Here is a 24,783-nt window from a genome sequence, read left to right on the forward strand (position 1 = left end):
GTGATAGGTCCCTCAAGTTGGGAATGTTTCCCGGTATTCAGTTCTAACCTTCCCCTTTCTCAAGTTCCCCAATTACCCTTAAAGGAGCAAACTAGCGGAAAGGTAAAATGTATATGGATGGTTGCCACTCCAGTGGAGGAGGATCCAAGAGCCCAACAGAACATCACACATAGACGGCCTTCTTATAGACGACAGCTGACATGGCCACTAACATCCCTAAGGCAGACATAAAAATCATTACAATAAACGTCAGGGGCATGCACACTGCGAACAAGCGTTACGCCATCTACGCATATATAAAGAGACAGCAAGCGCACACAGCTCTCCTACAGGAGACACACTTGACAGCGGTCGAGGTGGATCGCCTGCGCAAGAAATGGCGGGGTATTATCTGTGCCACAACATACTCCGCATTCGCTAGGGGGCCCTAATCTGGATCCGGCCTGGGATCCCCTTCAGGGAGCAGACGCGTATTGTAGATAAAGAAGGTTGATACGCCATACTGGAGGGATTATTAGAGGGTCAGTGCATATTGTTAGGGAGCATATACGCTCCTAATGTAAAACAAGGCCAATTCTGGAGCCGCCATACAGGAGTGCTAACCCACCACACGCTGGACCAGTGGCTCTTCGAGGGCGATTACAACTGTGCTTTAGACATCTGTCTCGATAGATCCCACCCCCTGCCAGCGCAGGCACCTTGCCACAAACAGATGGAACGATTTAGCATTTGGGTGAAACACTGGGCATTAATGGAAGCATGGCGAGAGCGGAATCCAAACACCAAACTGTATTCCTCTGACTCCATCCCACATAACCTACGAATACGCCTAGATAGGTTTCTCTGCTCCACAACAATACTCCCAAAAGTACAGCACACAGACTATTTGAGTAGAGTACTATCGAATCAGTACGCCCACATATTGACCCTCAGATGGAAACTGCCCCCCCCATACACCCTGGAAATTACCACGGGACTGCCTCACAGACCAGGTGTTCTGTCACGAACATGGGGAACACATCCAAGAGCATTTCACACTAAACGCCGGTACAGTGACATCCAGACTGGGACACATTCAAAGTCAGAGCCAGAGGGCATTGCATACAACAAATAGTAGGGGTGCGTAGAACATTCAAAAGATCACTGCAAAACACGGAACTGGCTCTAGCGGCTTTAACGAAAAAAAAGATACAGGCGAGGCCACCTCATACCATGTGGCAATCGCCAGGACATCCCACGCAGAGGCAATGAGAGACCTCCGCAAATATAATTTTAGGGTCTATGCTTCCAAGGTCCACCGAGAAGGCAATAGAGTAGGGACGCTCCTAGCTTGGCTAGCCAAGCAAGACACAGATGTGAAACCAATCACGGAAATAATGGACGAAACCGGCACCTTTCAACATTCACAGATAGATATCTTGCACATTTTTCACAATTATTACTACGGCGTCTATCAGGCCCCAGTGCATGGAGACCACCATGTGATTACCCATTTCCTTCACCCAGTCCGCGTGCCATGCATCCCACCCACAGACAAAAAAGCATTGGAGGCGAAGATCAAGTCCACAGACGTCACCCAAGCAATCAGAGCATTGGCGCGCAACAAACCGCCAGGAATGGACGGCTTCCCACTCGAATAATATAGCACCTTCTCAGCCATACTGATCCCCTGTGTGGTGACCATGTATAACGATACGCTGGAAAAAGGCGAATTCCCAGGTTCACTCCGGGAATCGATCCTAGTTACATTCCCAAAACAGAGACCCAAAGCTCCCTACCTCATATAGACCAATAGCCCTACTAAACGCAGACTGTAAAAAATTGGGTAAAATACTAGCGGACCGTTATACCCAAATTCTTGCGCCACGGATCCACCCAGACCAATGTGGATTTGTCCCGCGGCGTAACCCCTCACAGAACCTACATAGGTTATCCCATATCCAAGACAGGACGAGAGCTCAGTTCCCCAATGCAGCAGGTCTGATTCTAGACCTCGAAAAGGCCTTTGATACTCTGCTGTAGCCATATCTATTTGCTGTCCTCTGTAAAAAAAAAAAAAAACGTAGGACCTACCCTGATGGCTTATACAAAACTTCTCTATACAGGCCTTACCTCGCAGGTGAGAATAGGTAAATATATTTCTCCTCCATTCGTGATCTAACGATGAACTAGGCAGGGGTGCCCGTTGTCCCCCCTCCTATTTGCCCTGGCGATAGAGCCCCAGGCGATACGTCTGCATCAGGAGGGCGAGATATGGGGTATTCCACTAGCAGATACGGTGCATTGCATATCACTATATGCAGATGACCTCCTGATACATATCCATGACGCTACAAGTGACCTCACACTCATCTGGACGACATTCCGGGACTTTGCGGAGGCCTCCGGCCTTAAAGTAAGCTGGGAAAAATCCACTCTGTATCCACTGAGCCCTCACTTGGCCCCATTCGACATCCATGTTGGAGCTCAGAAACTCGTCTGGAGCGCTAAAGCACCCAGATGTCTGGGGGTGAATGTAGGAGAGTAGGGTCTGCTTTCTATGTTCACCCCCACTTTTTGCTTTTGCTTTACTGGTTTTCGACTTAGATGTGGCTGTGGTCCTGCTAATCAGACCCACAGCCCAGCTGTTCTCTCTCTAAATTCATACTATGTACTTTAGGTACATAACCCAATTGGTAAGGATCACCTTATTGGACCCTGTACAGTGTACCTTAGGTACCCAGGGCATAGGTGTACCCTAGGCCTACCAGGGGCTGCAGCATGTATTATGCCACCCCTGGCTGGCTTTCCATTGTGACACAACTGGCTGATCACTCAGCTGGGGCAAGGTCGTGTAATCACCCCTTGCTTAGGTGTAGTATTCCTATACCTACCTTATATATAGACACATGTGTACCTATCAGCCACTCCTATGGCAGGCCTTAACAATCCTGGAGGCAGAGTGCTTGGTAACATGTGAGATGGTGCTCTAGCATGAGCTGAGCCTGTCTGCAGCTTTCGGAACCATGTCCTTGTAGCTGTTCTATGATATCGCCTACCATATACTCTTAAAGTGCCTTATAATCCTCGCGGTTATGGTAACTATGGTTTGGCTTTATCAAAACATGTCGTGTAAGGTGTCGAACACTTTGGAATACTACCCCCATACCATGTCTGGTGATGAGGATAGTATCCCCCCCCCTTCTAGAGGGAGAAGACATGTTAAACCCTACTTACCCGGTTAAAGTTAACCAGAACCCCAGCATCACAAAATGGATGCTGCTGCCACAGACACAAGTCTGACCTCCTGCTGCTGGGAGTCCTTCCATCGAGGGAGGCTTGGACAATAGGTTTTCTGCCTTGGGAGGTGCTAGCACCACCCCAGACAGGACTTAGTGTATTGGGGCAGGGAGGGATGAAAGAAACTAGACACTGCCTGGGGCACACAAGGTGTCCTATGCATAGTCCAGTCGGCGCTGGGGCACTCCAGCCCCAGCTCTGGCACGAAACTGGACAAAGGAAAGGGGGTGTAGCCACACCCCTTCCTGGTCCCACCCATAGGAGGGACCTTGCAGGTAGCCCAGCCCACTAGCCCAGTATATTAGAAGGTAGCTGAGCCCTGCAGAATTAGATTACCCTGAAAATCTGCAACTTGAACAGAAACTCTGGACCTTCGACATTTGACCTCAGGAAGAAGACTGAAGAATCTCCCTTGTGGCCAAGGAGTGACCACCCTGGGCAACCAGGCACCATCCAGTGACCGCTGCTTGCTTTGTGACTGATCCTACGAGGGACGACTGCAGAGACTGACCAGCGCCATGACTTCCAGACACCTCTGAACCAGATCCACATCTACAGCAAAGCTGAGACCCGTGGAGGCGACGAGGGACGTAACTGACTAGCTCAACTTCTGAGGCTTCCTCGAGGCTGTGCTTGGGAAATTGAGAAGCCCCAATCCAGAGCACCATCTGCAAAGAAGATCAGCTCCCCGCACTTCACGTGTTCTGCGTGGGGCCCTTCTGCACCTGAGTTGCTAGACGTGTTGTCCTGTTGCTGGCCCGTTGGCTAGTAACCTCTGTGATGACAAACCTTCGACTTTGCTTTGCTGGTCCGTCTCCTCCAGACTGGCACTCGCTCCCCTGTGAAAGGGAAGCACCCCAGACCTTCCTGGTCTGCACCAGAAGCAAGTCCACCATCCTGCGTGGGTTACGCTTGCCAAGGCTTGTTGGGTCCTAACTCGACATTGACGCCGCCGACAGCAAGAGCCTTCGTGGGACAGCTCGCCTCCTGGTCCTGGTTGTCCTCGACACCTCCTGGTATCCGTGGCTGCTGCGACAAGCTTCACCTCTTCACCTGCATCTTCACGACATCGCCTGGTTCCTTCCTGGTTCTTTCCCGGCTCCTGGCTGGTGACCTAGACTCTGTCCCTTCTGCTTGCAGGTATCCTCCTTCTTGATTCCATCCTTGGGATCCACCGGACACTCTTCACTGACTGCCTGTCAGCAACTTTCCTTCAGGCATCCATAGGAGTCAACGACGAAACCCGACGCAAGTTCACACCTATGCACCCGTGGGCTAGGTAACTTGAGTACTCCGGTGCTCACAAGGGTATTGACTAACCTAGGGTCTAGTTTCCAAGTCTCGAACTCCTAGCTACTTCAGAAGTGTCCTAAAACTCTTAATTTCTAAATACTACTATTTCTACCGACTTTTACGCGTGAGTGTTTCCACTCTGCACCTGAATCCCGTGGGCCTCCCACTTCCTAACAATTGATAGTGTAGTGTAGCCCCAGCGATTCCCTAGGCCTAGGCCTAACCTGTGTTCGTGACAGTGCTTCTTATACCACTTACTTAGTATATGGTTTGCGTGGCCCCTAGGGCCTAACTGTATTACTTACCTGTGTGACTTAATGTATGCTTAAATAAGACTGTGTTGTACTTACCTCGAATCTCATAAAGAGTGCTGAGAGTATTTTGACTAGAATAAATACATTCTATTTTTTATATATATCTGTTGTGGTGTCCTTTCATTTGGTATTCAAGGGATTGCAAATGGTATAACAGCTGGCTTCACATGCCATACAGCGTTTAGCCTAAGACTGCTCTTGTCCATGCTACCACTAGGATAGCTGGTCTACAAGGTTGACTTTACAACCAATCACCATAAGGGTTGTTTGGACTGATAAAGGTGTACACTAGAACTAGTGACATCATATATCAGGCCAACTTCTCACAGTGAGGCTGTACCATTCTCCTGAGGACCTGTACGAAGGGAACCACCGCAGAGCGCTGGCGGGGATACGAATGGCAGTGGGCTTCTGGAAAACACTGCCCCTGGCCCCCATTGGACGAGTAGCTGTCGCCAAAATTATCATGGTTCCCAGGCTGCTATACCACTTCACCAATCTCCCAGTAATACCAGCGCACCCTTTCTTCAGGGAGCTAGATACCCTGCTCACCGAGTTGATCTGGGGTGGGGGTCGACACAGGGTAGCATTAACCACATTGTATTTGCCCACGATTCATGGAGGGTTGGAGGCGCCATCTATCGAAGCATACTTCCTGGCAGCTCAGCTTCAGTGGTGATCACACTGGACGGCAGAGCGTTATACCGGAGAAACAGTCACTGAGGAAGGTCGTATACCCCTCCTGGTAATCCGCAGGATGCTCCTCCCAGGCACCAAGCCCCTGCACACCTACCCTCTACAGGTGTCCATAGCCCGCACATGCATGCTGAAAATCCATCACATGTCCAGAGGAAGACCCGGTACTCACCACTGCTCCCGCTGGTAGGATTCCCCTGAAAGGAGAAATACTATACTGCCGGTGCTCTCCAGATATGGACCAAACATACAGTCACGGAGTTAGAAACCCTGTTCGAAGACGGACAGCTCAAGACTTCTGCCCAGATGACTAACCAATACGACCTCCCGCCAGGCCAATTTCTACTACATAGGCAACTCTTAGACAGCATCCGCCGCTACTGGGACCCAAATGTGGGGGAGCCTCCGACACACCTGGTGATACACGCCATTTTGCATATGGGAGCGGGTAGACACTTAGTTACATGGCTCTACAAAGCCGTCCGAGAACTAATCTTCAACCCTCTACAATCATTTCGACAGACATGGGAAAATGAAGTGGGGCGGGTGTTTAATGACAAAGAATGGGAGACCGCATTAGAATATCCCAAAAAGGTCTCGAGGAACACGTGTTACAAGAACATTCTATTCAATAACCTCCACAGAGCATACCTTACACCACACCGCCTTCACCATTTTTATCCTGACACACACTTTGCATGCCCCCATTGTCAAGCCCCCGAGGCGGATTTCAAGCACATGTTTGGGATTGCCCCACTTTTCAAAAATATTGGGATCACATACACCGAACACTCCGAGTGACGACCAACATTACAACCATGTCTATATAGGAAGCATGTGCCCTTGGGATCTTCCGCAGGCAGAAGACCGAAAAAATGCAGAGCCGTTTTGCATCCCTAGCCATTCTCTTAGCAAAAAGGGGAATAGCAATGCACTGTCGGGACCCCCAGAAGCAGCCTGGGTAGGCGCCATGAAAAAATGGGGTGCGGCGGAAGAAGAGGTGCTAAGAGAAGGTGAAGGGAATACGTAAATATCCCATATCTTTAGAATGGGCACAATTATTATATCAATTCACACATGAAACAGCCCCTGCGGAAGTACCTGTTGCCTCCCAATCTGAGACCCCACCCCTGTCCCCCATGGGGCAGACAACAGACGGCCCAAGGCAGACAGCAGACGGCCCAAGGCAGACAGCAGACGCCTAAAGCCGGTGCTATATCAAGGCCACTTCAAGCGGTCTCAACAACTACACCAGGGTGACCCCCCACGTGCCCCCCCCCACACAAGACACCGCACCGTGAAATGGTAAAACAACCGTCCACTCAATCGATCTCACAGATATACATTCCGACAGCTTCCTAACATCTTCCCCAGTTCACTCCCCAAGTTCGCAGTTTTTACTTCATCGGTATTTTCAAACCCGATGACTTTCAAACGGGAACGCATTCATGTAAAATCAGTTGTGTTGACACACAAAGATAAATGTGGGTTAAAGCATCAGTACACACTCATGGGAAGCTAACCCAGCCAGGTTCTAGAAAGAATACCACCTAGAAACAGTTCGGCAAGGGGGTCATCCCAGAGAAATCTTTTACAGTGCCTAGTTTATAATGCTTGATATGCAATCAATAAAGAGGCTTTATTCGAGAAATTCTCATAAAAGCAGTACACACAATGATAATTTTTAGAAAACATTGTTAAAATCATACCTCATAAAATGTACAGACGATCAAAATTCGGAAAGCTAGATATAAACACAATGCATTAGCACAGTAACCAATATTACGTTCTTTTAATTAAATAGCTCCTAAACAAGGACACTCTGCCTAATGGACCATGCCCACCCCAAAAATTTAGCGATTGCTACAGTCAGTTGAAGACAGGAGCTAGTGCAAATAATTCTCATAGCTACAGAGCTGCTGGGAGCACCTAAATTTTTACAGGCCGGTGCTAACCAAATACGTCGTGGGGCTGCATAGGCTTTGCAGGAAAACAAGAAGTGCCCAATGGACTCTTTTGTAATTCCACAGGCAGGACAGGTAGTATCGGTAGAACCCCTACACCTCCCGGTTAAAGACCTTAAAGGGAGGGCACCTATCCTCAATTGAAAGAAAAGTTTCCTATCCCTTGGGTTAGTTATAATGTCCCAGAATAGTTCAAGTGTAGGGAGGGGCTTAACCTCCAAGAAACGACCAGACATAGAACCAGTATCAGATTTTCTCCATGCCTGCTCAGACACATGGGCCCAATACAGCTCCTTGATTGCTTGCTTGCTTGCTTGCTTGCTTGGAAAGGATGCTTCTAATGGGGTATCCCATAGCAGCTTTAGCCCAAGCACACATAACAATGTTCTAAGTTTACTCAACCATTGGATCTTATGGAAGACATCGGCCTTAATCACTGCTACAAAGCCCTCGGCATAATGCTTAAGTTCAGGTGTAGTCCAGAGCCGCCTCCAATATAAAATCGGGCGTAACCTTGCCAGGTCACCTACTGCCTTCCTTCCCAAATCATGTCTGAGGGGGATCAGAGGTGTGCTTTTATGGAGACCGGTTAATGACCTAAAAAACTCATTCTCAGACATCTGCATCGAATTGAGGTTACCAAATCCCCACAATTCTGCACCATACAGTGCAGATCCCAGGGTTTTTGCTTCATACACCTGCAAAGCTGGTGCAATAGGTTTCGACTGTGATTTCCTATGCTCGAGCCCGAGGACTCCAGCCACTTGCCTATGCTTTAGAGCAGCCAAGTCAATGTGCTGAGCCCATCTTAAATCATCAGTTATGTAGATGCCCAGATAAGTAAAGGCTCCAACTGCATCTAGGGGGCGTTGGCTTAAATACAACTTGGATCTGACGCTGCGGTGAGGGTTAAAAAACATGAGTTTAGTCTTTGCCACGTTGACTTCCAAACCATTATTCCTACAAAAATCGTCAAAAATACAGAGGGCCCTTTGCAGACCACTGGGAGTCTTTGACAGGATCAGCGTATCATCGGCGAACATCAAGATCGGTATCTTGATGCCCGCCAACGAGGGTGCGTCCACATTCGCGGATAGCATTCTTGCTACTACCCCATTAATAAATAGTGAAAAGAGCAGCGGGGCCATCGCACACCCTTGTCGCACACCCCGTTCTACCGGAAAATCAGCAGTAGTCTCACCCTACCTACACCACCGTATCCTGGCGAAATTTGCCTCATGTAACCGCATAGCCATAGTCAGTAGATCGTCAGGCAGACCCAGGCTTCTTAATTCAAACTACAGCTTGGACCTAGGCACCAGGTCGAAGGCAGCCCGCAAATCTACAAAAGCAGCGTACAAGCTGCCACCGCCAAGTACCACAGTCCGCCACTGTACCAGAGTGAATCGAAACACCTGGTCCATCGTGCTGGTAGCCCTCCGAAACCCTGCTTGGTAGGGTGATAGTGCATTATGCTCATCAACCCATTCCATGAGCCTGTTTACCACCATCCTCCCCACAACCTTTTGTATGGTCGCTATCAAGCTAATTGGCCGGTAGTTCACAGGCGACCCCCTATCGCCCTTCTTAAATATGGGAATAATGATTGCACCCCTCCAACTCATCGGTACCGGTGCTCCTTGAGTGACTGCATTAGCGAGGAGAAGGATGTATCTACCCCATCGTTCCTTATCATTAGTAAAAAGGTCTACCGGGACCCCATCCATTCCAGGGGCTCTACCCGACGATGCTACACTTAACGCCAACAGGACCTCTTTGAGGCAAAAAAATGGCTCTTTGGGATAGACAACCTTAAACCCGTCCATCTCCCTGCCAGGATTAGATTCGGCATATTGAGGTTTAAAATATTTGACCCAATCCTCCTCCTGGACATTATTATCAGGGCAGTCAGGCACACCACCCCTCCCCCATTTAACAATACTCCAGAAAAGCCGGGAATCCTTGGAGCCGCAGGCTTCCAGTAGCTCTCTCCAGTGCCTCTCATCCCACTCCTTTTTTGCTGCGACTATACAATCTTTATAATTACTTCTGGCACCACGAATTACCGCCAGATCCCTAGTCTTAATAGCACTGCCCAAAGCAAGCCTTGCCATCCTGCACTGTGCATTGTACCACTTCGCAGTCCTGTTTAGGGACCTACTATTATTCCTACCTACCTTCTGGAAATGTGACTTAATAGTTAAAAAGAGAAGGTCGTGAATTGTTGTTGCTTCCTGCGACCCCTGGGTAACAATGGCAACCTGCTCCAAGGCCTCAATTGCTCTATCCACCTCCATATTTATACTAGCCATAGAATCTTGATTGGCCAGTACACAAGGCCATTTTAACCGGCGTGTATCATTGGAAGGAACTGGTAAGGGGAGACCTTCCCACTCTGTTCGAACATTCCCGCTAGGCAAGGTCCACCATCTGTGACAAATACACAGAGGGTCATGGTCACTTTCCAACCTGTGCATAACCTCCATATCATTAACCTGCTTCCATATTTCCAAACTACACATGACATAGTCTATCCTACTCCTACTCCGACCATTGTCAAAAGTGCAAGCCCTCACTCTTGGTTCTCCCATTCAACGCACGGAGGCCTCTCTCTAGGCAGATGGCGTTTAGGCAAATAACATCATCAGACCATCGTTTTATCGGGTCTAGATCTAGTGGAGGGACACCCCAATGCCTATCCTCTTCTGACCCAATACAGTCATCGCCTATGTCTAGTGGTTCGAATGTACGGTTAAAATCGCCAGCAATTATGATATTATTAACCAGGGAGTGGGTCTCTAGGAGAGCCACCAAAGAAGCTAAAACTTCTGACTTTCCACCCTGGTTACCCCTGGCATATACATTGTATAAATCAAGGCGCCCTAAAGGTCCCAAATCAAGATTTATAAGTTGGATATCCTTACTCCCTGTCTCAATAACTCTTATATTAAAACACAGGTTTTGCCGAACCCAGATCATCAGACCTCCCATAGGTCGACCCTTTTGGCCCTTAGTAGCTGGTATAGAGTAATTCAAATAGCCCTGAAGGAACATGGGTTCGCACATCCATGTCTCTTGAAATAGACATATATCAAAACCATTAACAAAGTCATCCCAATCTTGGGACTCCTGTTTGTGAGGCAAGCCCGCAATGTTCCATGACATTAGACTTCCTGCCCCTTCCCCACCTTCGGTTGGCGCTTCCCTAACTGGAACTGACAAAGGGGATGGCACATTAAGAGTTGTAGTTAGGCCTTTTTCATCTACAGAGCAAGTCTCACCAACCATCAAAACCTCCTCCCTACAAATATTACCATGATCAATAATGGAATCGCGGTCAGTGAGGGGGGCAGACTGAACTATTTGTGTACTAGAGGGTTCAATGAGTTGTGGCTTCACGTGGGTAGCACCCCCAACCGGGCGGGCCCACATGCCCCGCAAGGGCTGTAATCTTCAATCGCACCCTTCCATGCCAGTGAACACATCAAACCTGTTTACTGTCTCCAAGGGTGTGAAAGGTCTCAAATGATCCATTCTCCTGTTAGTGGTTGTGTTAAAACTAGGAGGTACAGTATTCCACCCAAAGGGATCAGCAACAGGTACTGGGTATTGTGCTTGCACAAAATGTCCAGTATTGTAGGGTGCTAAGAAATTTGTATAGGTAGGTGCCTGTCCACTTATGTAGGTTGGAGGGAACACAAGTGATCTGGGATAGAAGTAGGTCAGGGCACGAGGGGTGATGCAGTTATTGCCATTGCCCGTGGGCCAGTTTAATATGTAATTGACCACACGTGGGTCTCTGAAATTAACTACAACTACGTCTCCCTCAAGGTCTTTACTTCTACCACCCAACCATGGGAGTCGCCGAACATGCACTATTTCACCATTGATGGTTTTTGTGATTGGTCTGTATATACTGAACCAGTGCATGATTTTATTTTTTAACTGGGCGAACCCTTCCCTTTTATTGTCTGTCAGTATAGGGACCCCCGTCAAGACAACCACGAAGGGCACAGCTTCAGGGGGAAGTTCAACTAGTGGACCTTTGTTCATTGGTGCCCTTACATGTCTGGTGCTTCCCCCCTCCTCCCGCGTTTTTCCTGCAAGTACCTTTTCCATTCCCCTCGTGGGTTCACTGGCAGGAGTTACAGCTAGTTTGTTTGCCTGCAATGGGGGAAATAACCTTTGTTGATTAGATTTTGCTAGATTGGGAAGTTGTGATGTAACTTTGGTGGGTTGGAATAAAACTTTAGAGGCAGAACTGGTTGGTTGTGCAACCAGGGTTATGGGTGGCACCGCCGTACTCACTGTGGCCCTAGTTGCACCGTCCTTACTGCTAATAACAGACTCGATGGCCTCGAGTCGTTTCTCCACCCTCTTTAGCCCCTCAATAATTGGTAGAATAAAAAACCTAATTAGTTGTTCCATGCTATCTGATGGGACGGTGGGGAATGCTGCTTTCAGCATGGATTCAGCAGAAATGTCAGTAGGTACAATGGTACTAACTTCCTTATTGATGAATGGAGGTTTAAGGGGGACTTCCAAGTTAGGCAAGTTGACTAATATGGCTACTGACGCCTGATCTGTTCTAATGGCCGGCTTGGAAGGCCTGCCAAAGTCGGTATGACTAATCTTGGACTTTTGTTGTTCCCCCCCCCCCCCCCTTTGCGTCTTCTTTTGCCTGGTGGTGGGCCATAGCCCTTATGCGGCATTAATTTATTCATCTTATTTCGGACAGATTTTCCCCTACTAGTGGTCGGGTTGATCAAATTGGCAGTTATGTTGACGGGACTGGGAAGGGGAGTATAACTCCTGGGCTGTTCAATGGAGAGACAAGGTGTAGGTGTGCAATCACGTAGCAGGAGTGGAACACTCTCTAAAGATGTAAGGTCGGCAATACCACTGAGACTTCCTCCACTGAGGGAGAGGGCGTGAGGCGTAAGATCTATTGGAGCCCTATTTTTCAGACATTCAACCGAGCGACGACGCTCCGCCCTACGCTCTTCTAGTGTTGATTCCCTATCTAGATCGATGGGAACCCTTGTAAAGTAACTGTCGAGAGTGCCATTTAACGACCCCCCCCCCCGGCTTTTCTAGAATGACATTGTCCAGACTCTGGGCCATAGCAACAATGCTAACAAAAGATACAAATGGAAAGGGAAAAAGATGAAAGGGTATGAGCCCTGCCCGGCCTCGCTCGGCCTCAGAGGGCCTAAGAGGGCCCGCCCTTTGCCCGGGCTTAGCCCCAGGCGCTCCCGCGCAGCGGGGATCTAGATCGTTTAAGTAGGGCGGGGTTACAGGCCGTGGACGGAGCAACAGGGAGAGCGGACCAGGTGTTGGCAGTCGGTCTGGCAGGGACTCCTGGGAGATGGAGTCCCTGCTGAAACGCTCGCAGCCCTGCTGCACCCTTTAGCCACAGACCACGAGTCCTTCAGGCAGATTGCACTGTCTCTCACCCTAGGCGGCTAGGAATGGTGGTAGATTTAAAATCAAGCGTCTTCCTCCAGGTAAACTAGTCTCCTCCAAAGGTTTAGACAAGAGGTGCTTGATATGCAGTAATGATGTACATGCTATTCTTCAGTCATTTTTTTTCTATCTACAGTCATATGTCAATGTACTACAATGATATAAAATGTGAATGTGTAACATGAAATGCAAAAATACCAATAAACAAATTTTAAACACAATGTATCATGAAATGCAATTATTCCCCTTTCATGTAAGGTTAGTCCAGACATGTTTATCACCAACAATGGGCAATTGCTAAAGTTACTGTAATGTCATTACTACCAGGGCCTAATGTACTACACTTAATAGTGGATATAGGTACATCAACAAATATTAATGCTTCCACTAGGTTTGTGCACATGAAATATTGAACAACGATAAAGAGAACCCTTGAGGTTGGCCAGACTGTTTTAGAAGAGAAGCGAGGGTAGGTGTGAGTGATGGGAAAAATACGTACAAGGGAGTGAGTGTGATTATGCATAATGGCTGGGAGTCAATCCATCTTCATGAATCAGGTTTGCTTCACCATGGAAGCTAACACTAGCCATCAAAATAACCCAAGTAAAGTTGAATACTGAAAATATGTGCATTAGTATCTGTCAAACAATGAGAATGGGTTGGGGGGGGGGGGGTTGGCTTCAAATGTGGTATTCCCATCATATTTTGGTTATTGGAGTAATCCTGGGTCAGTAACTCATTGATTGATTACATTTTTAAGCAATTATACAATAGAAAGGATGTAACCTTTGGGGTACCTTCTGCCTATTGGCTCAGGCATAAGCACACAGCTCTACCGGATACAATCTGAGCCTGCACCTTCTATTTCAACTAAGCAATAGTCCAGTAGTCTGAATCTGGAGTCTGTGGGTTTCTGTAACCTGTCGGATAGGTTTGTTGTCAATGGTGTAACACAGGCCCCAGCAGTCCCGGTGGTGCAGGGGAGGGGCATCAACTTCCTGGGGGCCTCCTCAGCACAGTACTCTGTCCGGTGAGCTCCTTAATTAGTCTGGAGTGGGCCCCTCCACCTACCTTGCAGGGGTCCCCCCTCAAGTTTCATTACACCAGTGTTTGTTGTGTGAGGTGCGAGACAGTGGTTTATTAGTTGAGGTGGGTTTGTGCCCACCACAAGTAATAAATTCACTATCCTGTTAGGTTCATTCTAAGGTTTCAGTAGTTTAAACATGAGCTCACCCCGATAGCTATGGCACACAGACAGGTGTAAATTAACAAAAATAGATCAATCATTGAGAAGTACCAAAACAGTTTAAAAACACAACACAATAAAAACTCCATTCCAATATATAAAAATTAAACAATCAAAATGACTCAAATTACAAAAATACAATAACGCAAACCAGATATATAGTTTTTTTAAAGGTTTAAGAGAAAATAGCCCCAACCAGAGTTCTAATTTCTGATTAGCACCATTAGAGGCATTGTCTCTGCGGAACTTAATATGCAAGAGGTTAAGTGCAAAACTTTTGTTGCTTACTATCAAAGTCTATATGTTGCAAGGGGAGACACTGACCTCGACCATCTGTGCAAATATACGAGTGGGGTTACCACCTCTATGGTATGTCTGCTACAATGCCAAGACCAGAAAGAACTACTGTATATCTCAAAGCTATGTGCAGCCATCTTGCAGGTGGCAGGGAAGAGGAAGCATGGTGCGGACCGACTGCCAGCAGAGTCCTATGTAACATACAGAGTGTCCCTTGCCAGTAAGCTGCTGTCCATGTATCAGGCTGAATTGGAACAGGGGGGAACTCCCGCAGTCTATTAGGGAAGCACTGATCGCTGTGTAACCTACAAAAAAAGACAGGAATCGCTTAGATGTCCACTCATACGGACCCTTATCCCTTCTGAATCGAGATATAAAATCCCGAGTCGCATCCTGACCAATAGGCTCCTGCTACTATTATCGACCGTGATCCACACAGACCAAAATGGATTTATCCCTGTCAGTAACACCTTCATGCACGTAGCACGACTGTTGGGTCTGATGGAGAAAGACGGAGTGGAAGAGGATAAAGCAGTAGTAGTGTTGCTGGACATCGAAAAGCCTTTGACACACTGGGCTGGCCTTACCTGTTGTAGAGCTTACACTTAGTCACCGTTTTAGCTTTTCTTTTTTTAACTTAACATCTTTTTTCTAGTGGTGGTTTGCACAGGTTTGCCCTAATGTGAGAATGTGCCATGCACGCATTTATTTCTGATAGATGTTGTCACCCTGTGGTCTGCACAATTAGTTCCAGGGTTACACAGTAGAACGCAATGCCCATGTTTTTATTTTGTGCTCGTAGAAGATCATTTTTTGCTCCCCAGACTAACTAAAGATGGTATTCTGCGCCTCCGGCACCGTATAAAAAAGCTTTACTGTTTTATTATTTAAACAGCTTCCATGCTGAAGTCTGTAAGAGATACTTCACTTCACACTGGAGTTATCATGGAAGCTGCAGTGAGAGGTGACTGAGATGCAGCTATGTAGGCCTGACCCTCAACATGAGAAGATAGAAGTGCAAAAGAGGGATGTGCAAGCCTGCACACTCAATACAGGGTGCATTTGTTAATGCACAGAGGCTGGCTTCCTGACACATGATACCAAGGTGTGGGGTTAGGTAATTGCAACCGGCCTTGCAGATGGGTACTGCGAGCATGCCCTCATTAGTTTAGAGGTATTAGTAATAGATAGGAGTAACCTTAGTAACATTAGGAACAATTAACATGGCTAAATTGTTTGTATTTTCTAATAATGCTTATAACAATGATGTGTCTCATCTTTCTAATAATGTCAGTGCATGTTTTATTTACAAAGATTAGGGCTTTTCAATATACATTTGACAATGCATTATCATATCTCTTCTTTGTGGCACCTTGGGCATGCAAAACTGAGAAACAAAAGAGTTAGATCTGTTTCCACAAATTTCTCTGGAATCAGAGTGGTCATGTTCGAGGTTACCGACAAACATTGATAACTCTGTAGGATTAGGGGTTTAGATGTGGTACTGTGAGCTAGCCAAACCAATATTACCAGATTATATAAGAAGACGCAGTCTCGTATTATAAAGTTTTGTTGATCTAAATACACATTCCTACTACATTTGTAGGAAATGTAGAACATACCTGCAGACGGTGCTTGAGAGGCTGGGGCTAGGGCTGGAGTTCCTGTGATGGACCCAGCTTTAGCACACAAGACCACTGGCCAGAGTACGAATTGGACAGTTCATCTCAGTAGGATTCTAGATTGCACACAGCACGGGTGACCTCTCTCTCCCATCATATTTGCCTTGACGATTGAACCACTAATGTGCCCATTGCACAAGAGAGGCCCAGAGAGGGGAATTCCCCCGGGCGGGGTGGGTGGGGGTCGGGGGAGTGGCTCGTGATCTCCTCACATGGGGGATGATGCCCTTTTTTACCTTCACAGCCCCCGAGAGTCTCTTATCACGTTAATGACTGAGCTAGACAGATTCTTTGAATTACCGGGGTGCAAGATTAATTGGGCCAAATCTGGTTTATTCCCACTCAAGAAACATCAGACACTGGGCTGGGCGGCTCTCCCTTGCACCAGGCTTACATGGGGAGGACAACACTTGTAAATACCTAGGATTGAACGTGTATCATGACAACGATGGCCTGGTAAGAGGAAATTTAAAAGGGTGCTACTGGGGACGAAACCGTAAACCGCATTCTGGTGCGCTCTCCCGCTATCCTCTGCATGCCATGTGGCTGTAACCAAAATGCTGATCCTCCCTTGATTCCTTTGCTTGTCTCAGCCATCCCAGAGGTGCTCAAACAGCCCTTCTTTGCAGAGATACACACCATGATCTCAGACCTAATCTGGGTAAGGCAGCGCAATAGGGTAGCGCTCCACAAGACACAGCTCAGAATTGTAGAGGATGTGCTGGGTGCCCCCAACTACAATTGGTACTATATAGAGGCATAGCTCCAGTGGCCCATGAGATGGCTTGATGATGGGAGTGGCCCAGAAGGTAAGCCATTAGCACATGCATTAAGACATAACCAGATGCTTGAATGGCTGTGTACCCTTCGGCAGCAGACTTCGGGATGTCTGGTATTCACAGATTTTCAAAGGCCTGCTGGGCTAAATATTTACAACCAAAAAGCGAATGATGCTGGTACACTACACAGCTACCACTGTGGGGAGAATGCAACAACATTTGGCAGAGGACCATGGACTGAGGCTGGCATCACCCAAGTGGGAGATATGTAGGATCTGGGCAAGCTATGTGCGTTCCTGAATACGGCAGAGATTCAGAATAGGACCAAGCCACTTCAAGGCACAGAGCACTCTGAAACATAGGCTGTGATCCCTGTGGGGCAGTCGGAGCCACCTAAAATCATCACATTTCAGTGCCTGCTGAGACTTTGCAGAGGGTGTATAGGTATTACAAAGCTCTGGCATAATGCTTTAATTGTGAGATTTCAGACAAACAGTGCATTAAGACTGAGAACTGCACCAAGCAGGCCTCTTGCAACTCTAGGTTCAGACTTATTCAGTGCAATTATTTGCATCAAACTTACCTCCCCCCCTAAGCACATTGGCAGCATGTTCCTGAACTTGCCCACTCAGTGTCCTAGATATCCGGGTCACACTTATCACATGGTGTGGGAATGCCTGGAGATAGTGAAAGTCTACCGAGCAGTACTATTGAAGTTGCCGGACATGGTGGGAAAAGACCTGTCCCTTGATCTTGGCCTCTGCCTTTTGGGGTGGATGCCCAGTTCAAAACAGTATACAATAGAGTGCAGGATGGTCAAACTGGCCCTAATATTATGCAAACGCCAAAATGCAATGTCCTGGAAGGTGCCCGAGCTTTTTTCAGTTACACAATAGCTAAAAGACCTGAAAAGGTGGGCAGGGCTGGAACAATCTGCCTTTCACAATGCATGCCGCAGGAAGGCCAGGTAATGGGGATAATGATGTAGGACCCATTCATCATTCACTTTCAGGTCAGATCAGATGATGGGTCGCCCTAAGAGTAGCATCATGAGCTGCACCGAGTCTGGCCTCCCTACGTTTGGTGAAGTCATACGTGAATGGTGCTAGGAGGCATTTCACACCTCTTCCTTCACTGAGCGCAGGCTGAGAGAAGCTGGAGAGTTAATGCAAATTAGCCCACAGAAACATCAGGCAAAGACAAGGTAACTTGCTAACAGTTCCCTTTCACTAATATTTATTAAAAATCCAACTTCACCATTAAATTGGAAATTTTAATAACTATTACAAATAGTGGCTTAATTATTTTTCTAGCTGGTCCCATTCCTGAGATACAGTATTAATATTTTAATCTGTACTCCGGTTTTAGACATAGAACAACTAGGCCAGCCACAGTTAAAATACCTTATAGGGCCTGGCACTGTAGGGACAGGGTAACATTTTTTACATGTCCCACTTTTAATTACCATGCACCATACTTTGTAGGCTACAAGACCTACAAAGCGATGACTTACTAATATTTAAAAGGGAGCTTTTTACCTGAGAAAAAGGGTTATTTTAACATGTCACATTGCAGGTTTTACTCTGCAGCAGGCATGCTACAATGGTAGTCTTGAAGCCATGTTTTTCTTTCCATCTCTAGTGGATGGCACAATAAGTGTTTCCGTCCACAGGTAACAATTAACTTTTCATAACATGCGTGTATTTCTTCCAAATACATTATGGCCTTACAGAAAACTTAAATATGTGTTTCAGGGATTAGCCAATTTCTACATGTTTTAGGGGTCAGAGCACATACACTGGGCACTGGACAGTAGAATATGCACCAGCAATAGAATTCAGCACACAAAAAAAAAAAAAAAAAATATAAGAGGTAGCATTCAGAAGGGGGCATTTTCTCACATGATGTCCGAGCCTGTACATTTTTCTTAACTGAAAGGATAGCTCGTAAGTCTGAATTCAGAGCTTGTGAGCATGTGTATCATGTGTAATAACCCTACTGTAAGGCCTACACCTGTATATTCTGTTTCACATAAAAACCGGCTTAGTAGTCTGAATTCGGAGGCTACGAGTAAGTTCAACTAGTGGGATGACCCTGCTGCCTGAAGTCTGAGCCAGTTCGTTCTATTTCATCTGAGGGATTGCTCAGTAGCCTGAATCAGCACCTGAAATAATGTGTAACCTGGGGAAAGCTCTGATGCAAGTTCTGAGCCTGCAGGGTCTGTTGCTTCTGGGGGATAGCACAGTAGTGTGAATTCCAGGCTGGGAGTCTGTGTAGCTTGGCAGCTCTGTGAATCCTTGTGAAGGTGGGATGTAGGGTACGAGGATGGCATGTGGGTATCAAGGGGGTAGGGCTATGCTCATGCACCCTGGCTTGGCAGTCTTGTCACACCATATTCAATAATCCATCCCTTGCCATGAGCACCTCCGTCTAAGCATTTACAGGTAATCAAGCACCATACTTTTCTCAATGACTGCAATACCATGGCCACCTGACATCACAGATCATCACTACCTCTCTTTAGTAGCCGTTTTATTCATTATCCTCATTGTACACAATTATATTACATCTTTACTATGTGGTTCTCAGAAACCTAGTCTAATTCCCATTATAGAGAACCTTTAGTAAAAAAACAAACAAAAGGAGAGTTTGTCGCAAGTGTATGAAATTTAAAGACATATTTTAGTTACCTGGATCATGGCTTTTCTTATATCCGAAACCTTGAATAAGAAGATATCATTTGTTCTGTTGTTGTATTCATAAATGGCGAACCTGGCTGCATTCAAAACAGCAGGATCATCTGTTCTAGCATTTCTGGGAAATCCAGGCTGAATTGTTGGCTTCTGCATGTAGAGTACTGCAGACAGACAGAAACAAACGTTTCCTGGTTACAAATTCAATGAAATCAAGACAACTGCTCCTGTTTGCATCGATTAAACATCCCACTCAAGTACTGAATGTTCTGACAAACACTGTGGTGTCTTACGCTCGCGCTGGCAGACGCACACATACAATACTATCACTAACTTGATTCACATCTATAGGGGAAAGAGCCCACTGCTAGATTTGGCTTTGCATTCCTGTGGTGGTAAGTGTACATTCAACTCAGATGCTGGCCAAACATCCATGACATGCCAAGAACATCACCCCTGAAAACAGCCTTTGTCTTTGGTTTGTCACCATTAGCTGTTTAGGCCTACTATATTGTGGATAAACTGGCAAACATCAAAAATACAGTTCAAAAATTACAAATATGAACAATATTACAGTCGTCAAAACATGATCCAACTCTTTTTAAAAGGGTCCAACACATATTGTTACATTGTAAACCTTTCTCCCCAAGGGTTTGTCCACCCTTCCACCATTACATTCCGCCATTAAAAATATATTGCTTCAACATATGCTTTTCACAAGAAATAGGTCAGTCATACTGCCTTTGTAATAACATTTCACAATATATAAAGCTAATTGCTGGCACTCAATAGAAATTTTCCCATTGAACCAGCGAGGCCTACTGTCTATCATTGGCTTTACACCATAACTGAATCAGGCCCACTACATAGAGCATAAGCTTTCCCACAAGGCAATTAACAGGCATGCAGTGTCAAAATTGCAAATGCATAACATTACAAAACAAAATACAAGTCCTCCTGATAGTGGTTAGCACAGTGACAATCTTCTTCCCCAGGGTTTGTCAGAGGAAATAAACACCAAAACCTACTTTGGTATTCTGTGAAATTCCAATCAACAAAATACCTCTGTAAATGCTAGAGCAGAGTGTAGTAACAATTTATCTTTAAATGCCTATTCGATTTAGCATATGATATGACACCAGACCTACTGTCGCAACTTTAAAGAATAAAGAGGTCTATATCATAAGCTTTCCCGCAAGAGAAACATTTATTAACAACACTCTTTTTCAGTTGAAACTTCTGCCTAAGCAAATGTTGTATTCAGGCAAATCAACATGTAGGTGGAACTATGGGCTAGATGTACGAAGCACTTTTGCATACACAAATAGCTAATTCTGCGAATTTGGCTGTATGCATCCACAAAAATGCTTTCTGTGAAGTACAAAGCCCAATTTGTGATTTGAGATTTTGTGATTCGGTTAATGGATGTGTGTATTGAGGGCATGCCTTCCGAATATCGAATTGGAATGGTATGTGCAAACATTTTGCGACTGAAATGCGGGCCCAAAACAGTTGTAATTTAGCGCCAATTGAAAGTTGGTGGTAACCCATTCACAAATGAGGAGAGGTCCGTCCCCAAGGGACTACTTCTCCTTTGAGAATAATTGAATTTTTTTTTTTTGAGACCAGGCAGTGGGACCACTGTCCACTCCTGAAAAATGAAACTTCAAAGTTTCATTTTATTTTTTTGTAAATGCATCCTGTTTTCCTTTAAGAAAAGTGGGCTGCACTTAAAAACAAATGATTGCTTTATTTGAAAGCAATCACAGACATGGTGGTTTGCTGACCCTAGCATGGCGCCATCCCTGTGATGGCAGAGAAACGGAATGATCATAAATTGCGACCTACCTCATTAATATTCATGAGGTAGGTCTATTTGCGACCCGCAACAAATCACTAAGGAAACTCAAAAGAGTCTCATACATTGTGAAAAGCTATTTCCCAATTGCTTTTCTCAAGAAAATCTCAATTACGTAATCGGTATTCCTATTTTCGTACATCTGGGCCCAAATCCCTTTCTTAGTAGTGATCCTGGCTTATCTTTTTCTGTTGATCACATATGGTCTGGCAACCACTCTGCTTTCAAGCAAGACCTAAAAGCTATAATGCACCATGTAAAACTGAGACATGGTGAAAGTGTTCTTCACCTCAGACAGAGACTTCTCCGTTATCAGTACTTGTTCATTTCATGACACTTAGGAAAATCAAAGATATTCTGTTTCATATTAGGCTAATGAGGGTTATCCACCTCTGTAGGACGGTTTTGTTAATTTAATGAGCATCACTGCTACTGTGTGTGTCCATCATAATGCATTTAATTGAAAAAGGAATTGATTGCAGATTTCACAAAACTGCTTTCCTAGCTGGTTGACAGATTAACAGATTTGTCCACATTGACCTATTTCAGGATGGAATTCTGGCTGTGAGTGGATATATCAGGGGTGTGGGATTTTATAAATTATCTACTTGTCCAAGGAATGGTAAAGGGTGCTTTAACGCTTTGGGGGAAAAACGTACCTTGACCTCGCAGCCTCAGGACTTCAGGACCCTGGTTCCAGCTCCCGGTACCAGTCTCCCCCTGCCGCCGCAGCTTTTGCCACTCTAGCGCGGCCGCAGAGCGGGGGAGACTACATTGCCCAAGAGTCTTTGCGGCAGGAAGCCGCAGCTGCACACGCCCATTCCACGCCCGAAGGCGCTTAAGAACTGCGGAGAGCCCCCACGTCGCGGGACGCGCATGGGTGTTGCCGGGCTAAGCCCGGGCAAAGGGCGGGCCGTCTGTGGCCGTCCGGGGCCAGAGGAGGCCGGGCAGGGCCATCCCACTGATATTTCCGTTCTGAGTATTATATACCAAATTAGTACGTTGAAATCAAAGTTTGTTAGGATATTACTACATGTGTCCTATGACCTCATATGATAGTTATTGTTGCTGGTTGTTCCTTCTCCTATCTAACATATTCCTTGAGATTATCCAATTATGACTAGCGTCGAGTAAAACCTCCAATGGATAAAACGCATAACTCTATAGATACTTACCTGACCAAAGCGGTTAGTGCCCTGGCGGAAGAAATAGACCTCACAGAAAGACGTATATCAATGGGAACAGGTACAAGGGGTGGGGAACAAGTTAGTTCGATTGTAGAGATCCATACAACCCGGGAGGAAGGACTGACCATTACAGACTGGGTCCCGGACATGACACCTGACACAGCTATGGCTGACAGAGAACGTACACGTTTCACGGATCTCAATTACACCAAATTTATCTAATGTAACCCCTTTGCTCCCACTTATAAATCCAATTAAAGGGGGCAAAAGGAGAAATACAGGTCAGGGAAATGGCAGGATAGCCAAAGAAAAGCAAAGTGTACATTCAGTATAGAGGCTCTTACTGAGAAAATAACTGAGTTAATCCGGCCACTATATGAAAAAATTGATAACTTGACAAGAGAGGTACACAAACTTGGTGGGCACATGGATGAACTTAGATTACGAGATCAAATAGCTAATCCAAGAGATCAGACTAATGTGATTACAAATAATGCTCCCTCCAATCCGGCATTGAGTAACCCGCCAATTTTAACGACGGCTGGTCCTAGTACAGGTACGATTGCACCCAGAAATTCAGATAATGGCAAAAACTTAGAGGTACTAAATAATCCACCATACGAGAAAAGAATTATGCCACCGATAGGTAAAGTAAACCAGAGGAAAGAGACCCATTTAGCAGGCAAGAGGGTCACGTAATACAGATAATCCCAAAATTACTGATATACCAGCAGTTATTAACTTACCACCAGAATGCGGGGCATATGTCGTTGTCCTCTCTAATGTATCCAAATTACGGGAAGGTCAATCAGAAACCTATGAAACTCTAAAAAATAAAACATTGTATTGGTTATCAAATAATTGTGGCTTTCCCATGATGGGGGTTGATCAGATAATACTTACACAAAGAGTTGGATGGATAGGCCCACTACCAAAAAAATTTGACGGTGACTGTATAATAATTAACTTCAGGTCACCAGGTTGGGCGTATAAAACCCTACCAAATGCACCTCCCCCTTCAAGGTGGGATTTTAATACAACATTACTGCCATTGGGCTACTTCTACAGACATTTGTAGAAAAGTGATCATGCTGCCAACCAAAAGGCATACCATCCTAATATTAATTCAATGCCCCCATTACTAGCCCGACCCACATGTTTTTCTATTCTGTTGTATAATAGATTCCAGCTCCTGAGCCCTATGGAGGATAATGATTGACGTGAGAGATATGAGGGTGTATCCCCAAATGATGAATTAGATAGGAGGGTAGTTTATAGACCAACTGAAAGGGGAAATGAAATTAGTAAAGAACAACTTCCATATATAGACCCCAAGCAGGTGGATATAGGTTGTGATAGCACTGGGAGTAGCGACCACATTGTTATAAATAATGCTAATGAGTTAATATCTGGGTTACAGCATGCTGAGACCCCGGTGAATGTTGTCGCAACTACAAATCCTACCGCTAGCCAAGGAATACAAACAATAATACAAAGGGGTTATACACTCATAACATGGAATATTGCAGGCCTTGGCAAAACACTAGATACCCCTTTTTGGCAGGATTTTATCTCCCGTGGCAATGATTTTATTTGCCTACAGGAAACATGGAGTACGGTCCCGGTTGTAGTCGAAGGATATTCATCATATTGCCTGAGTGCGATACCTTCTCCAGCAGGAAGAGCTAAGGGAGGATTGCTGTTGCTTATATCAAATAAATTACTTGGGTGTAAAATTATAAGCTACTCATCTATCGATAACCATAGCCAAGTATTGAGATTTGAGTTTCCAAAGGGTAAGGACTTGGTTTTAATTAATTATTATAATTCTATCTTTACCAACGATAGGGGAGGATCATTAGATGCATTGGAAAAGGAGATAGATAGGGTATTGGCACTCTCTGGTAAACTTGCCATTATTTTATGGGCCGGTGATTTTAACATACGAGTTTGTTCTTTAATACAAACTAATTCATGTGGGTTTATGAAAGCCCACAATAATACTAATGGGAACAATGATGATTTGTTA

At 45.8% G+C, this 24,783-nt stretch overlaps 1 protein-coding gene across 2 annotated transcripts in view; it reads right to left on the reverse strand.

Annotated features, from left to right (window-relative positions):
- CST7 (cystatin F) overlaps nucleotides 1–24,783 on the reverse strand; it is a 140,777-nt gene that overhangs the window by 68,657 nt on the left and 47,337 nt on the right. Inside the window, exons 2-3 of one of the 2 annotated variants that reach the window (XM_085609325.1) lie at nucleotides 23,501–23,580; nucleotides 19,707–19,873 (exon numbers count right to left, since the gene is read on the reverse strand). In XM_085609325.1, the coding sequence (XP_085465451.1) occupies nucleotides 19,707–19,865 (159 nt within the window). In that variant the 5' untranslated portion in view covers nucleotides 19,866–19,873; nucleotides 23,501–23,580. The remainder of the gene's footprint in view (nucleotides 1–19,706; nucleotides 19,874–23,500; nucleotides 23,581–24,783) is intronic. The other variant, XM_085609324.1, reaches the window with a different exon arrangement.

Source organism: Triturus cristatus, chromosome 6, assembly GCF_964204655.1.
Source record: "Triturus cristatus chromosome 6, aTriCri1.1, whole genome shotgun sequence".
Lineage (NCBI taxonomy): Eukaryota > Metazoa > Chordata > Amphibia > Caudata > Salamandridae > Triturus > Triturus cristatus.